At 42.0% G+C, this 16,810-nt stretch overlaps 1 protein-coding gene across 17 annotated transcripts in view; it reads left to right on the top strand.

Moving 5' to 3' along the window:
- Positions 1–8,580, top strand: part of TRIP12 (thyroid hormone receptor interactor 12) — a 140,957-nt gene extending 132,377 nt beyond the window's left edge. For all 17 annotated transcript variants that reach the window (XM_032857420.1, XM_032857422.1, XM_032857428.1 and 14 more), the window contains 5 exons: positions 2,988–3,152; positions 4,700–4,813; positions 6,463–6,557; positions 7,257–7,360; positions 8,040–8,580. In XM_032857420.1, the coding sequence (XP_032713311.1) occupies positions 2,988–3,152; positions 4,700–4,813; positions 6,463–6,557; positions 7,257–7,360; positions 8,040–8,236 (675 nt within the window). In that variant the 3' untranslated portion in view covers positions 8,237–8,580. The remainder of the gene's footprint in view (positions 1–2,987; positions 3,153–4,699; positions 4,814–6,462; positions 6,558–7,256; positions 7,361–8,039) is intronic.
- The last annotated feature ends 8,230 nt before the right edge of the window (positions 8,581–16,810 follow it).

Below are 16,810 nucleotides of genomic sequence, written 5' to 3'. Positions count from 1 at the left end.
TAAAAACAGCAGGGGATAACAGCATGATTAACAAATAAATGAAAAAACACTCCTGACTTGAACCCATACGGCTCTTACTTATTAAATTTTAGGTGGGCGTTATGTGTCTGGGCAGATACTGTATCATACTGAATTTCTTTGGTAAGCATTTGAACCAATAAAAACTATTCTCAGGACAGATTGTTTTTCCAGAAAGGTAGCTTAATTGAGGAACAGTCCATCTGTTTATAGAAAGATCAGAAAAATAGTTTTAAAGGGCGTGGTAGGTGTCTACTATTTCTTAGTAACATCTGTTGAGGCTTCTTTATTAGAGTGGGTAATCTTGAGCTTTATATCATTAATGTATATTCTTTACATATTAATAAGAGATTAAAAATTGTTTGACCCAATCTGAAATTAGTAGTGGGTTCTTTATCAGGCAGAAGAAGACAGTTATATTTAAAAAATAGCGGCGCAGAGTCAGTTAGCTATATTTGGGCAGGCAACGTGGACCAGTGTTAAATCAACTCCCATTTTATAAATTGTGTAAAGTAAGAATAGAGCAGATTTTGTAGGGAAAGTGTCACATCTCCCGATAAACTGGAGAAGAGCTGTCGACAGATGGGATTTTTAAAATGCCTTATCAGGGAAGAAGGTGATTTGTAAGGGAATTAATTTTTCCCCCCTTATTAATTAGTGATTTTTAGAAAGATCAGTTTGTTTATTGACAGCAATTAGCATTTTAAAGAGGCCAAGTCCATCTTTTCCATAGAAGATACTTTGTCTTAACATTTTTTAGAATCAGTTTTATGCTTACCGACTTTATAAATTTTCTTTCTTTAATTTTTTAAAAAATATTTTTAATTTGTTTATTTGACAGAGATCACAAGTGGGCAGAGAGGCAGGGAGAGAGAGAGGGTGAAGCAGGCTCCCTGCTGAGCAGAGAGCCTGATGAGGGGCTCTGTCCCAGGACTCTGAGATCATGACCTGAGCTGAAGGCAGAGGCTTAACCCACTGAGCCACCCAGGTGCTCCCAACTTTGTAAATTTTTAAAAATGAATGCAATCTTATTTGGAATCACCTCTTAGGTAAATGGTGGCCCCAAAAAAAGGAAGGAAAGGCACTATTCCACATGCAGTATGTATATCAATTCATTTAATCCACAGCATGCGTCAGAGACATAGGTGTTTCTGTTATTCTGTTTTTGCTCATGAGACACTCAGGGCATATAGGTTCAGTAACTGGCCAAGGTCATGGATCCAGAGTGGGGGAGGAGAGCTGGAATTCGCATGCGAGTTCTGCAGCTTTCTCTCTTACACACTTTGTGACATGCCACAAAGTGTGTAAGAGAGAAATCTTTAATCTTTATTTTTGATGTTGTCAGTTTAAAAGTATAAAATGCATAGCACAGAAACCACATTCCGTGGAAACTCCTGTACTGTATTAACCAGTTTTCATCCAGTGCATGAGGAATGGTGGTATGTGGTATTCTGGAGCCCCTCACCTCATTGTCCCAGGACCTTGGGATCATGACCTGAGCCGAAGGCAGAGGCTTAACCCACTGAGCCACCCTGGCGCCCCTCGTAGTGTAAAATCTTAAAAGACACATGGGAAATGGGCTGAAGCTTACTAGCTCTCGATGTAATGTAAAGTCTGGAGAAATGAACAGTGAATTCCTTTTAAATATCTTAGGGACCCTATATATTCTAGATTCCTCTCAATGATAGCATTTTATAATGCAGACCTTTATAAATAAGATGTTCCCTAAGTAACTGTGGGAGAGGAGACTTTCCGTTAGGATAGCAGTGACCACCTTGATCTGTGTGAGAGGTGGGGGGCAGTTTCAAGAGCTTTCCAGGAGGAGAACATTTGAGAGATGTTGATGATTACTATCTAGTCTTTCTGAGAAATACCTTAAACCTAAAATGAAAGGCCTCCTTTCTGGTCTCATCGAATGATTCACCTGCAGCTGAGGAGAGACCTAAACACAGGCTTTTACAGGGAAGGACAGATTAAGATTATACCTTAATCTTAGTGTTGTTTCCTCTTCTGCATTCTGAATTAATCTGGATGGCTTTCATTTCCTTTTTAAAAATGACTAATTTTAAATCAGAACTTCCTAGCTTTTTTTTTAGTTTAAATGACTAATTTCTTGCACCTGGACTGTTCAGCCACTGGGAATTTCATACTTGGGGGTATTTCCAGTTTGGAAAGCCATTTCGCTTTCTCCTGTGCCATGTACCTTCATTTTCAGGTAGTAGTTACAGTTTTGCATGTTGGTTTCTAATCTTAAAAAAAATGTGTAATTCTTAAATGTGTGTAAGCATTTAACAAAATAAATACAAACTGCTTTTAACATTTGTCTTTAGAGTATGACTCGAGGGCTCTGTTGGAACCTTTCTTTACCGCAGCATTATTGTATGGATACAGATCTGTTGTCACAGTCCTGAAGTCCTGAAGTCATAGGATGAGAAATCTCCAGGGAGTCCCTTAGACTTGAGCTTTCAGGGGGATCGAAGTTAATTACCGCTCCTTAGGTAGTGCGCTGTTTGTATTTACTCACGTAACAGTGCATTCTTTGTATTTACGGTTTCCTGTCTGAGGAATGGCAGTTAACTCTATGTATAATTGGATTCATGAAGATTTATACAGAACTTAGGAAAAGTTTGTCTGGCTCTGTAACCACTCTCAAATGGACCATCATGTAAGCGATTATGACTTTTTGTGAAATCTGATTTGAAATGTGGTCACATTGACCGACATCTCATTTTGAAGGAACAGTTAAGTGAGCTTATTTTTCCACAAATAAAAATAGTTGGATTCTGAAATGCTTGATATTATTTCCTTTGGGATCTGTGACTTGTTCCTGTGTAGATGACGACACAAAAAGAAGTCCTATAAGAGCAGAAGGAGCCCTTGAAATGTATTAGCGTATCTTTTGTCTTATAAACACAGACACAGAACCAACAGAATGAAGGTGCCTGACATCTCTCATCCCCCCTTTTTAGACCAAAGAGAGTCTACAATATGCATTAGAAACCCTGACTATGAATGGCTGCTCAGTTGAAGATCTAGGATTGGATTTCACTCTGCCAGGGTTTCCCAACATCGAACTGAAGAAAGGAGGAAAGGATATACCAGTCACCATCCACAACTTAGAGGAGTATCTAAGAGTACGTAGTCGCGGTGCCCTTCCGGGGAAAGGCCAGCATGGGGACGTGGGGCTTCCTGTTGACACTGCTCTGTGGGGGGAGGGACGCTGCTTCTCCAGCCCAGTGAAACCCTTGGCTCCCAAGATCACTACGTCAATCCATTTCTTCAGGCTTTAGCTTCTGTCTGTGCTTGAGAGAACATGTTGGATAGTTCATGATCCTCATGTGACCTCAGATTTGCTGTCCTCTCGAGCTTGAATACCAATAACATCACCTTGTCTTCATTTAAAAGAAATCGGTGAAAAGGAGCTATCACTTGTGTTCTCGCTAAACTGCATTTTGTCTTTATATCAAAGTGGCTAACGTGATAGAATTAACACACACACACACACGTTTATGGGGGTAGCAAAGACTTTGAGATAGTTCATGGTTCTTAACTACATTTGCTAAATTAAGGGAGAATTATTTTGTATTGAAAAGAAATTCTGTTTTAAGATAACTTACATAGATCTTTATTACTACTTTTTAAAAAGTTTTCTTTTGGTTTATTTCTGACCTCGAGTGGGAAGAGCTTTGGGTTCAAGATCAAATATCAACTATACCCAAACTTGGGTTTTCCAGCAACCTATAGTGGAATTTTGGATAGAACCTTGGAAACATGTTGGCTCTGGTTTTCTTCATCTGCTAGAGAAGGAGAGTAGATAGCAGAGGTCTTCAGACATTGTTTAGTGTCCCCGACAGTTCTGTGACTGACAGACACCCCCTTCAGTATTCAGAGAACTGTCTGCTCTTACTACCTGCTTTTTTCCTTACCTTGAAAAAGCTGACCTTTTAGCCTACTGGCAAACGACCAGATGAAGGTTCTGTGAAAATAACTTGTAATAATGCTTGTGTTTTTGTTTCTATTTTTATCTGAACGTGTCCTGTATTTCTTGAACCCAGTGGGTTAGCCAGAGTCACTGATGACTAGATAATGTTGGACCGATAACAGGAGTTTTCTGTTACTTTTCGACTTCCCGGGACTGCATTTGCACAGTTGGCCCTTTGCTAAGTGAAGTGGAAGGGTTGGCTTCTAAGAACTTAATCAGGATTTAGATATAAAATTTTCACACTAGAAATTCCAAACACTTAACAGTTGATAATTGTGAATCTTGGAACATCAGCTCTACTTCTAAATAACATTTTATCCCTTTGGGACACACTCATCTGTTTCTCATCTGGGAAGGTACTATTCTGTGCCATCGGGTTTTTACATAAATGAATTTTTAAAAACACACTAAATATAAATACTCATGGGTTGTTTTTGTTTGTTTGTTTGGTGGTGGTGGTTGCTGCCTTACATTTTCTTATTGGCCAGGCCCCCAGTTAGAAGTTGACCTGAGTGATCTTTTATGCAGTTTTCTGAGAGGTATTTTAGAGACTTTAATGACTTGTATTTTGTTTCCTATTTTTTTGTTGTTGTTTTTCTAAGTAATCAGGAAGGATGTTTCACTGTACTTTGCCACATATTGAATAGGAAAGAGAAATGAAGTCTTGTCAGGGTTTCTAAAAGACCTTTCTTTTTGCAGCTGGTTATATTCTGGGCACTAAATGAAGGCGTTTCCAGGCAATTCGATTCCTTCAGAGATGGATTTGAATCCGTCTTCCCACTTAGTCATCTTCAGTACTTCTACCCGGAAGAAGTGAGTAGCTTATGTCTCAAAGAAAGAATGGCTCGTCATTCCATGTGTAGTTACCTTAGTGGGCTGTCTCTGTGCCATCTAGCCAAAGGTTGTTGCAAACACCCACAACAACAAAAACCAAGTGGAGATGGGAGTTGTGGGAGGTTTGGGAAAGAGCAAAGAAGAGCCTTAAATACAAAACATAATAGAATATAAATGTAACATTTGTATTATATAAATACGAAATATAACTTAACTCTTAGAGAGTGGGGTCTGTGTGGGATTGGTGAGCACATAGCCTCATTGTCGCCTGACCCTGGGTGGGGTGGGATGCAGGTGTCTGGGGCATTGGGGCTGGCAGGAAGGGGCCTGGGTCCACAGTGGTGAATGCAGAGGAGGGGGCACTTTTTTTTTTTTTAACCTAAACTTCCTGGATTAGGTGAGACATTGCTTTATGATTGGAGTCAGTCCTTAAAGTTTTAAGGGAGTATTGCAGATGCTGTTGAGAAGGGGGACATGAGCCTGTGTGCAGTTTTCCAGCCTTCTTAAGTGCAAAAGGAGTCCGAAAAACTACTCGCTGGTGAGGAGCTGGCATAGGAAGGAGCGAAAGTTTGGAATCCCTTTTGTTTATTATTTGAGCGGTAACTTTAGAATACATGCCTGTTACTTGCTAAATCCAGCTTTCTTTGAATGACTTAGCATTGTAATCTCCATTACGGTTTTTATGTTCACTCCGATTTGCCACTCATTGAAGCAGGTGGTGTACCTGGCGCTTTGAGGTACTGAATGTCACCTGGAATTGAAAGCAGCAGGCGTTGCTCCTGGAATTGAATTCTGGTCTCCACCACTTAACCATCTGACCTTATCTAGGTTATTGCATCTGATCTGCCTGCCTCATCCATAAATTGCGATAACCTCTGTGTTACTGAACAGGATATATTAAGTACCTGAAAGTGGGTGACGTACAGTAGACACTAAATTTGATATGCCCTGAATTGGATTTTCTCAAAGTATACAGTCATTCTGCAGATGGGCAGTTAACCAGAGAAAAGGTGGTTTAATTTGAAGCTGATGTTAGATTTTCCAGGCAGATATGAGCACTTGTTTGCTTTCTAATGTTCCCCTGTGATGGCTAGCTTGGTCCCCGTGCCGCCCCAGCCACCATCTGGCCACCATCTGCCTCTCTTTATAGTAAAGAGTGGGAAAGCTGCCCATTTGTTGTCTGCATTCAGCTTGCTTCTCCCACTTCTTGCTCCAGCTCAGTAGTCTGTGTCTTAGCTTCTTTCATGTATACCCTTGGGTTTCTAGAAGACAGGATTTATGAACTCTCCCTGGTTAGAGGTAGATTATCAAGGGAAAGCCTCTAAAGACATGAGAAGAGTCAGGTAAACTTAAGCCCAGGGTTTGTCCCAGGTATGTTCTATTGGCAATTAAAGGTTTCTCTAGGCCCCAGTCCCTGCATGGAGAGGAGACTGATTTCCTAAGTGCAGTAGAAGAGCACATCGGACAAAAAGAGGTTCTCAGCAGTCTTTTTTGATGCTGAAAATGATACTTTCCTGTGGCACGTGTAGACCTGTATTCTATTGGCATACCGCAAAACACACCTGTGAGGTTCACTCTGTTATGCAGCTGTGTCTTTAGTAATTTGTTATCGTTGTATGAACACGCAGCTGGATCAGCTCTTGTGTGGCAGCAAGGCAGACACGTGGGATGCAAAGACACTGATGGAATGTTGCAGGCCAGATCACGGTTATACTCACGACAGGTATGTAGTGGGGTCGGTGGGGTTTTCATTTGATGGTCAAGAATTGGGTGGTGTGTGCGTGTATATGTACACATCATAAACATTTTTAAATTTGTCTACATATTTTATTAAAAAAAATTTTTTTAAACATTTATTTATTTGAGAGAGCATGGGCACGAGTGAGGAGAGGGATAGAGGGAGAAATCGACTCCCCACGGAGCAGGGATCCTCATGAGAGGCTCAATCCTAGGACCCTGAGATCATGATCTGAGCCAAAGGCAGAGGCTTAACCCGCTGAGCCATCCCGGCACCCTAAATTTGTCTACCTATTTTAAAGGAGACTTTTCTGATATTTTGGCCTTGTTTCTGTTAAGACCTTAGGACCCGAAGATTCTTTATCAAGCATTTCTGTAAATATGAACAGGGTGGGGGAGGGGAGAGGACAGGTCTCACCCCGTTACCCATTTTTCTGTGTAGTAAAACGGAGACATCTGTATAGTCCCTGACAAGTCTTACTTATTAGAGTAATCCTGCCATTTGAATTCCAGCTGTGACAACAGAAACCCTTCGGATTTCAGAGTGTACTGGAATGTGAATTCATAGGTAGTGGTAGTTAAGTTTTTACAGTATGTAGCTAATTGTGAGGGTCTGCATTGTGGGGTGATTCAAAACTGTATTTTAATATGATGCAATAATTGTGGTTATTTATTTCTGTTGTAGTCGGGCTGTGAAGTTCTTGTTCGAGATTCTCAGTAGTTTTGATAATGAGCAGCAGAGGTTATTTCTCCAGTTTGTGACAGGTAGCCCAAGATTGCCTGTTGGAGGTGGGTATGCCTTTGCTTGGTGGGTAAATGGGCGCGCCAGCCAGCCAGACTTCAGTACCACAGCAGGATATTCTGTAGTTGACTTACAGGGCCTTAGTGATAACACTGTAATGCTTCTGAGTGTTCACTCTGTTTTGCAGTGTATGAGAGCTTTCACCAGCAGCGACCTTCATAAGGATGGTCTCTTAAACACATTGAAGTAGGATTGTTAATGAACACATAATGCTACTTTTCTAGATAAAATTCAGATCCTCAGGCCATTTGCATTAGGAACTCTTAGAGGAGAGTGCTTTGCAGAGTGTACTTTCCTAGAAGTGAGTCACTCCTAACAGGAGTTGAATTGGTATTCTGTTTTAAAAGTCAGAAAGCCTAAGGAACTGTTTGCCTCCATATTCTATGCGGGCTTTTTATGGTAAATAAAGCAGATACCAGTCACCTTACACTAAACGTATATCAAATGTGTAGATTTAATTGCCAAGCAAGAAAGAACACCTGTGTGTGTGCTGACCCCGTGCAACAAGGCGGTGCGACGTTTCCTGGTAGTGATAGCGGGAGAGGGTGTGTTTGGGATTCCAGACTGATTCTTCTGGCTGAGAAAATGTTCTCCTCTGAGTTGGCCGTTTGCATCCTACAAACTTGCTATTAAGTTCCTTGGTCTTTCTTCCTTCCCTTTCATCAGGCTTCCGGAGTTTGAATCCACCTTTGACAATTGTCCGGAAGACATTCGAATCAACAGAAAACCCCGATGACTTCTTGCCCTCTGTCATGACTTGTGTGAACTATCTTAAGTTGCCGGACTACTCGAGCATTGAGATAATGCGTGAGAAACTGTTGATCGCAGCGAGAGAAGGACAGCAGTCGTTCCATCTTTCCTGATCACAAGAAATGCAGTGTCTGCCTGTTACAGCAAAAGAAAAAAAAATCATGATTTCTTTTCTAAATGTATCACCTGAGTCAAGGAAACATGTTACGCCTTCTTGTTGTAGGAAAAACGGCTTGCAGATTATACAAGAGACACTTGGTTGATATTCATTAATGGCCCCATGGACTTAAAAGTGATCAGGCCCTAAAACGTTGTTGTGATGAGGGTTCTTTAGCAAGTTCTTGTTTAAATTATCATTTATTTGATGAGTGAAGTTTTTAACTTGCTTTGCTGTGTGAAATTTAAAAAAAGGGATGTTTTTCCAGGCTGAAACAATAAATGTCGCTGTGCAGTTTAACTCCGGGTGTGTGTGTCCATCGAGCCAAGTCTGCACTTTGTCTCCTTCAAGGACACCTCTGGTCCATAAGGACAGAAATTCAAGCTCACGTGTCTTTGACAGATGTGGGCTCATAGGTTAGCTGTCCGTGCCCGCCACTGCCCCAATTACCCTCCCAGAGTCACGTGTTGTCTGCGGCCCCCGCGGTTCTTCCGCATACAGCGCTCGTGGCGATCCCGGTTCCGTCAGCCGTGGGCTTCTGTTCCGTGATCTCTCCCCAGTTAAGATACAGTTTAAGACTCATTGAACGGAAATATATTGTCGATATAATTCAGCCTTTGTAGCCAGGTAGACTTTGCTCATAGCTTAGTTTGAATCTAGCTGTAGGGCACTGCTGCCCTCTCCCCAGTGGCACACAGGACCGTTGACACCGTGACTCCGGTGACCACAGCAGCCTCTGCGCTGAGTCCGGGAAAGCTCACTCATTTCCTCTGTGTAGGTTCAAAAGTCTGCAGCTCGGGCTGGCCGGGATCTATTACCCTCAGACCAGAGCATTTTGAATTGATGTAACCATTTTCAAGAAAATCGGCAGTTTTCAGTCCCTGTTGGAGTAAAGGAATTTTTTTCTCCCTTGTTCTGGGTTTTTGTTCAGAGTCTTCCTTCCACACCGCCCCCCCCGCACGCCCCCGTGCTAACTTGGGACAGTTAAGCCTTTGACTCGGCACCAATAAAAGCACCTGTAAGCGATGGTCTGTCCAGTTGTTTCACGTGCTCATTTCCCAGATCTACAACAATCCATCAGGTTACTGTTTTCACCTGAAAATAAAGTTTGCTTCTTCACCTTTTTGTTTTTAGTTCTGTGCCGTATGCATAACTTCCCATCGTGTAGATGTATTTCAGTGCAAGCAAATTGTCACGTCTCCATGAGTCGCGTCATGGCTGATGTCGCTATTCAAAGAATTTACAGTAGTAACTTGAAGAACATAAAACGTGGAAAGAAAACGGGAGGAGATTCTTTCCTTCCTAAGCCTGTTGCATAAATTTGAGGGAATTTTCATAATTCATCTTTTTGGAAATGAGAAATGAGCTCATTGTTTTTGGTGGTTTTTTCCTTTTTTTTAATTGAACTTCGAGAAATCAATTCTCTTGTTTTACAGACTGTTCCAAAGTCTGTCGTAATTGGTGTAGAAACCCCTTTGTTTCCCATCCCTCCAATGAAGAGAAACTTAGTGGCTTGTTTTATTTTTGGTAATTTTGTCATTTTACACTTAAATGGCCTTACATGGAGCCTCCCCCCTCCTCACCGAGAACTTCGGCGGCGACCCCCCTCTAAGTGTGGTGCAGCTGTCAGAGCAGCTCAGGGGAGCTCTGGCAAGTGAGCAGCTCCACTGTGGCCCCCAAGAAGGGAGTCGTGTTTCTGCAGTTCTGGCATTGACGGCTGAGGAGCCGAGTGGTGCGATCAAGGGACGTTTGTGTTACAGAATGAGCCGATTTGTTGGAACTATTCTGATAACCTTTTTACAAACTAAGCACAAAGATTTTTGTGTGAACATACCATTTTGTTCCTCATTTTTTCTAAAGGTTCTGTTAACAATTTAGACCTGTATAAACAAAGCAATGTTTCCTACTAAAGTATCTGTATCTGACATTTTATCCATAATGTGGCCCTTGGCAGCTACGGCCTCGTTAATGTCCCACATCAGCCAATACATTGGATGGTTTTGAATCAAACTCTGGTTGTTGCAAAGTCAGTACTTCGCCTGTTTAAATGCTTGTAGTCTTTAGTTCCTCCTTCACGTGTGGGATCCCTTGTTAATTAGGGGCAGGAAGACTCTTCCCATTTTAAAGCAATCTCTTGGCAGAGGCCTTAATCTTTCATCGTAGGGAAGAAAGTGTATACTTCATTTGCTATTATTACAGTTTTGCCTTAAATTTATTTGCTTAGTAATCCTACCAACAAACACTGATTTCTGAGGATGCTTTATACACCTAGACGGTTGGGTAGTGACTGAGACTTTGTTGTCCTTTAACTTGCTGTGGTGTCATTTACAGAGGTAGCTGATCTGATCCACTTTGTATATGAGAACATACTTTTAACTATTTCACTTTAAGAAGGAAGAGGTAATTAAATGTAATCCCCTCATCCCAGCCCCTCCACAGTGAATTGTGAGTTCTAAGTAGTCTAATCAGGAACACACATGGAGAGTTCTAGATGCCTTAGGCCAACCCAACAGAAAACTTGCACACAGCTACTCGTTGTAAGGGCACAGACTTCTCTCTTCTTGTGCTTCGGCTCTGGTTCCTGCATTTGTAGTGACCGAGAACTTTCTTTGACTTCCAACATTCTATAAAGAAGGTAGTCTTCCTTAAGCCTCTCTCGCCTGTTGCCGTGACTCAGGGACAGGGCATGAAAGAGGGTGGGGCAACTGACTGACGAGTCACTTCCAGGTCTGGAGTTAAGAGCTGTATGGTGTCCTGTGCAGAAAGGCCATAAGACTGAGGGAGAGGCCCCAGCATCCGAGTCCCAGAAATTAGGTCCGACTTCCGATGTAACACAGGAATAGCCAGCCAGCGAATTCTATGTGTGTCTTCCCTCTGGTTGATTCGCCAGCTGCCGAGACTATGCTCCCAATTCCTGTCAGTGCTTAGAAACTCAGGAAATGGGAACGACCCTGATATTCCAGGAAAGTTGTAATGAGAGAGGAGACTTGGAGGGGAAAGACCTAAGGATGCATTCAGAAGCCCAGTCCTTGTGTGGGATTCTGGGTGCCATTGTTCCTTCTCCATTAGCAAAGATTTACTTCCTTTATCTTAGGCTTTTGGTTTTTTGATCCATTTCATTTTCCCTACTGTAATGAGAACGTTTGTTGTTTGGAAATGTCATGCTCTGTATTTCTAATTCTCAGAAATGCTTCTGTATGAGTCTTAGGTTTGATGTTGCCGTAGTTGGCCTACCCAGCAAAGGATAACCTAGTGACAGATCACTGAAAATGTTTCCTCTGTTACCTCAAAAGAAAAATCCAGACAAAATAGAGCATTTATATTTATAGAAAACGGAGGATTGGCTGTTTTCCAAGTACTTCAAGTTATTGCAAGAAAAGTTCTTAAACTCTAAAGACTTGTTCTGCATAAAGGAGACATTCTTTACTAATGGAAGAGGTGGTTTTATTTTTACAACAAGCCTACTCATCTTACCAAACCTATAACCAATTGCTGATCTCCTGTGTAAAGCCTTTTTTTTCTCTTCTCTGAAACAGTGGTTTATATGAACTGTTGGAATAATGGAACCTCAGACTACAGATGTGTATGTAAAATTGGATAAATGCACTGACTTCCTTCTCCCTGAATATATTTTTAATAAACAGCATTATCCTACATGGTCAGTTTTATTAAATTATGGACAACAAGAGGGTTCTTCTGAGAAGTGGTATGCTTGTATGGGTGGCTTTTGGCAAGCTTCCTGTAGTGGTAAATAACACAGTAGTAATCTTAGCCTTCTCTGGAGGCAGATCGTGGAGGAAAAGAAATATATTCAGGGACGTGACCCTAATGCTTGTTCATTGGTGGTGAGAGTTAACACCATCAGATCCTCCTGGGCTCTGGGGAAGCAGTGCCTTTGGCATCTGGAGATTCCTGGTAATGTACACAGACCATAGAGCCCCCTAGTGGAGACACCATGACATCACAGTTCTAGGCTTTCAGGACTGGCTGCCCTGCCCTTGACAAATGTTCCGGTCAGTATATTTCACTGAAACCGAAAAACAATTGATGTAGGGTAGCATTTTAGGATGTATTTTTTAAGAGTGATGACTGAATTTGCCAGTGGGGTCAGGGGGTTTCTATTCTCCAGGAAACAAGTGAATGAAGTTTATGCCTACTGTGTACTGATAACACACCTGTATACACACACGACACCTACATTCTCTGTGGTTTTAGTCTACCTGCCTAAGGGTAAAACCACATTTTGCCCTTGATGAATCTCCTGGTCTGTCAAAAGACTTTCAGTCACAGATGAAAGGTGCACCCGAGTGCAAGCCCATCGCGAGACTGGCACATAGGTGAGGTTTGTAACCGATGCCAAGCTGTCTGGGTTACAGAATCTGACGGGGGGACAAGGAGCATCTGGCAGCATCACATTTTTGGTTGCTGTAACTCCATGAATTGATGTTGGTAGGTTATCGGGGTAAATAGAAGCCTTCTTAATGGTGATCGTTGAGTCAGTATTCCAGTAGGAAGCACATAGTGTCCCTTCATAGTGTTCCACATGAGACCAGTGCGTTTGTGGATGTGGAGGGGGTCATTCTCACACCTTGCATGCTTCCTTTGCGTCCTCAGCCAGGCTAGGAACCTCCCTGCCATCTGGTCTGTGTTCCCTCCTTTTTCACTTCCCGGGCGGAGGACCACAGCCAGGGCTGGAGCCTGGAGAGATTGCCTATCCTGGGCACTGCAAGGGGAACAGCCCCCAGAACCTCCAAATGTGTATTTGGTCCCCAAGAATTTGCCTTGGGACACCGGACGACCTTGATAGACAGATAAGGTGTTGGTACCTGTTGTGGCTTCAAGACCCAAGCTTACCTGGATGGTTGCTCTCTCCCTGGGAATTCCCGTTTCCAGAATAGGTTTTAGTATCCTCTAGGTTACTATTATACATCAAAACATTCCTTAGGACACTCTATTAAGAATTTTTATTTTATCAAAAAGATTCATATTAAGGAACATGGCTGAAAACAGTCGAGGCTGCTAAAGGGATAGCTCGGCGTTTACGGAGTTTTCTGTTCCGTGGGCGGTTTCTGCAAGGAAGTGGTGCTTTGAAACGATTGTCTGCAGTTAACAGTGATGGAGGGAAGGCTCAGTGCACTCGGCTGGGTGTTCACTTCCTAATATGAAGGAACGTGGCCTTTTGTTAAGACTGGTTCTCCCAGCCAGTTCCCCACGCCCAAAGTGAGTCCTGACACCACTTGGTGCAAGAGACCGTACAGCTCTCGGAATCCATGCATGGCCCCCCAGCGTCATGATACCTTGCACGGAGCTGTGTGAAGGGCTTGGTGAGAATGAGGCTGTGGACCAGAAAGAGTCCTAACCCTCCTCCAAGGGAGAGTCGGGACCCCGAACTCACACCCCAGTCTCAGCAGTGGTCCAATCAGTTGCGTCATCTAAGGTCACGTTTTAATGTTAATATTCTCACAGTCTTGGGGACGATTTTTTGAGTCGTCTTCCAGAGCTTCTCAACAAAGGCATTTTAGGCATTTGGGTTAGCAAGACACTCTCTAGGGAAGGGGCTGTTGCAGAGCCGTGGACCTAGTCCCCAGCTCCAAATGTCAGTAGCTGTCTAGTCGCTATGACAAGTCAGAACGCCCCCTTACACTTTCAAAGATCCCAGATAAGGGAGTCTGGTTCTCCCAGCTGAGAAACAGTGACCATGTGTTGCAGCTCTGGGGAAGCATTCAAATTATGTTCAGCAGATAATTGTAGTAAATAACAAATCAGAACTTCGTGGCACATCCAAGCAGGCATAAGACAGGGATCCGAAGAGGAAAAAAATTATTTAGATAGAAAAAAACTACAATTTTTTCCTCGCCCCTTCTGCATACATACTGCATATCTCTTTCTCTCCTTGTGTTCTTGGGCGGACATCACCCTCCTTACTGTTGTGACATTCAGCTTCAATGAGAACTTCCACATTCCTGGAAAGAAGATTTCCTCTTTTCTCTTTAAGATACAACTAAAGAGAATTCTGGAAATGTCATTACAATTGTCTCTTTTCCAAATTAAAACAGCCTTAGCTAAATTCATTGAGACAAGTTCAGTAGTTCCAACTGATGTTGGAGGATGATAAGTAAATATCCAAGCCAGTGTTTTCAACTAGAACTACTTAAAACAAGTTGGTCTCTCTGCGTTATCAGCTAACGGGGTGGGCAAAACAAGCTTGCCTTCCTCCATGGACAATTTAGTGCTGGAATAGATTCGTTTGCCCCCCCTTGTCTTGATGCATAACATTCCAGATGGATGGAGAGAGATGATATCCATTTCCTCCCCAAACATTAAATGGTATTTTGACAAATAGAAGTAAGAACGTGGGTCTTTTGTGGTCTTCCTCTCCAGTGTGGCATTTTTCTTACCCATCTCACCATCCCCACAGAGATGGGCGGAAGTGGGATGGGGAAACGCTTCACTCACTGATCGATTGATGTTCACCGCAAAGTGAATGAATTCAAAGGGATAGATAGAGAGGTGGACAGACAGATAGGCTTTTGTTTAAACCATTGTTTTCTCTTTACAGGGAGATTTTCACTAGACTTTCATGGTCCATGAAGCACACTACAAACACCGAGTGACGTTTTACCACCTGTGGGAGATGCCGGCCCTCCAGTCTTCCCATCTCCGGTGCCTGGCTTGACGCCTGGCATGCAAGTAGTCACTGAAAGAATGAGGTTTCTACATATACATTGTTTCCTCCTTGCCAGTTAGCTTGTTTGTGTAATCTGTGCTCTTTAACTCCAAGGCTTTAAGGTCCCAGTAGAAAGCACAAGGAAACCAAAACAATTATATATACAGTTAAGTGCTGAACTATGTATGTTTGTAAAAATCCAAAGAAGAGGGGCACCTGGGTGGCTCAGATGGTTAATGAGCGTCTGCCTTTGGCTTGGGTCGTGATCCCAGGGTCCTGGGATCGAGTCCTGCATCGGACTCCCTGATCGGCGGGGAGTCCTCTTCTCGCTCTCCTGCCCACTTGTGCTCTCTTTCTCGCTATTTCTGTCCGTCTCTCAAATCAATCAATCAATCCAAAGAAGAGTTAGGGTCATCAACAGTCAGAATTTCACCCGCTCAGAAAAACTGCCTCTTCGCATCACCACTCACTACCACCATGAGCAGTAACGACCAGGTCCATCACCACAGGCGATGCTGTATTCTCAGCCAAAATTGCTATTGGCACAGTCCAGTTGTATTTTTATGGTAAATAGTTCACTTGAGCCAGTATAAACTAAACAAACAAAATTGGAGATGGTTCAGGAATGGGAACTTAGATTCACGACCAAGTAGGATGAGCTAGGTAGGAATGATTAGGGACATCAGGGTTGATCAATTAAAAAAGCATTGTTATAACAAAATGAATGAATGAAAAAAAATCTTAATGTTTCTCTCACCACAAAAGATAAGCTGCAGGGGAAGACAAAAGTCCATTTTGAAAACAAAACTTTTTTTTTTTAAGTCTATTTGAAGATGACAAGTAGTTGGAATATATTTCTTAGTATAGACAGCCCAGGAAAGAAGGAAAGTCAACATAGAATGACTTCTTATAATTGCCAATACATTTACAGGGGCTGGTTCTAACTTCTGTAATATTTGTTTTCATGATGATAAAGTTTTGTTGTTGTTTTTTTTTTAACTTAAAGTTGCTGTTTGTTTCAATTCAGAATTTTGTAAATATTTGTAAAATACTGCGGATTTTCGATGTTAAATCCTTTCCCGCTATTTACAAAACTTTTTTTTTTTTTTAACATTTCTGTTTAACTGCCATGGCATTTTAGAATGATGACTGGGCTCTGAAATTTTGAGAGCTACGTTCTTTTTTGAATTTGACTTTGAGTAAGTCCTGTAACTTTCACTGAGTATTTTCTTATCGATTACAGGAGCAGATGAAATGAACGCCAAATCCCCTTCCTGCTCTAAATTTCTAAGCTTCTAACCTCTATCACAGTCTGTGGACTGTCTTTTTTAGATCAACTCAGGTGATTAACAAGTGTACATAGGTCCTCTTTTAATCGAGTTGAACAAAATTACATAATTTCTAATGTAATTTTAATTTGCCAAAAGAGAAGTGGAGGTCTATTCTGGAAATACCTCTAACCAGGTATTCAAGTGACTCAGGGAAAAAATATCACTTTGATTCTATGCCTTGGACTTTTATGCCATCTTGGTGTTTAGTGCTTGTCTATCTTAGTGTTTCTGTTGGTTTGTTCAGTTACCATTAGTGAAGTTAGAGAGTGAGATGAGGTAGGACTGGTGTGTTAATAATTATTACCATTGTTCAGATTCTTGGAACTGGAAGGGTCATTAGAACAACAAACCAACCTTCTATTTAATAAATGATTGTGTTGATGCCGCTTACCCAAGATCACATACTTATGCAATAGAGTAAGATTTACAATCTACACAATAGACAACTCAGGTATCCTTTCTCTACCCTCTCCATTCCCACCTGAGGAGATTATAGCTCACAGAGGTTGTGGGAAGGGAGATGGGCAAGGCA

The sequence above is a fragment of the Lontra canadensis genome, unplaced genomic scaffold (genome assembly GCF_010015895.1).
Source record: "Lontra canadensis isolate GAN:19392208 unplaced genomic scaffold, GSC_riverotter_1.0 scaffold13, whole genome shotgun sequence".
Lineage (NCBI taxonomy): Eukaryota > Metazoa > Chordata > Mammalia > Carnivora > Mustelidae > Lontra > Lontra canadensis.
Note: the sequence above shows the minus strand (reverse complement) of the source record. Positions and strands in the feature narration are given on the sequence as shown.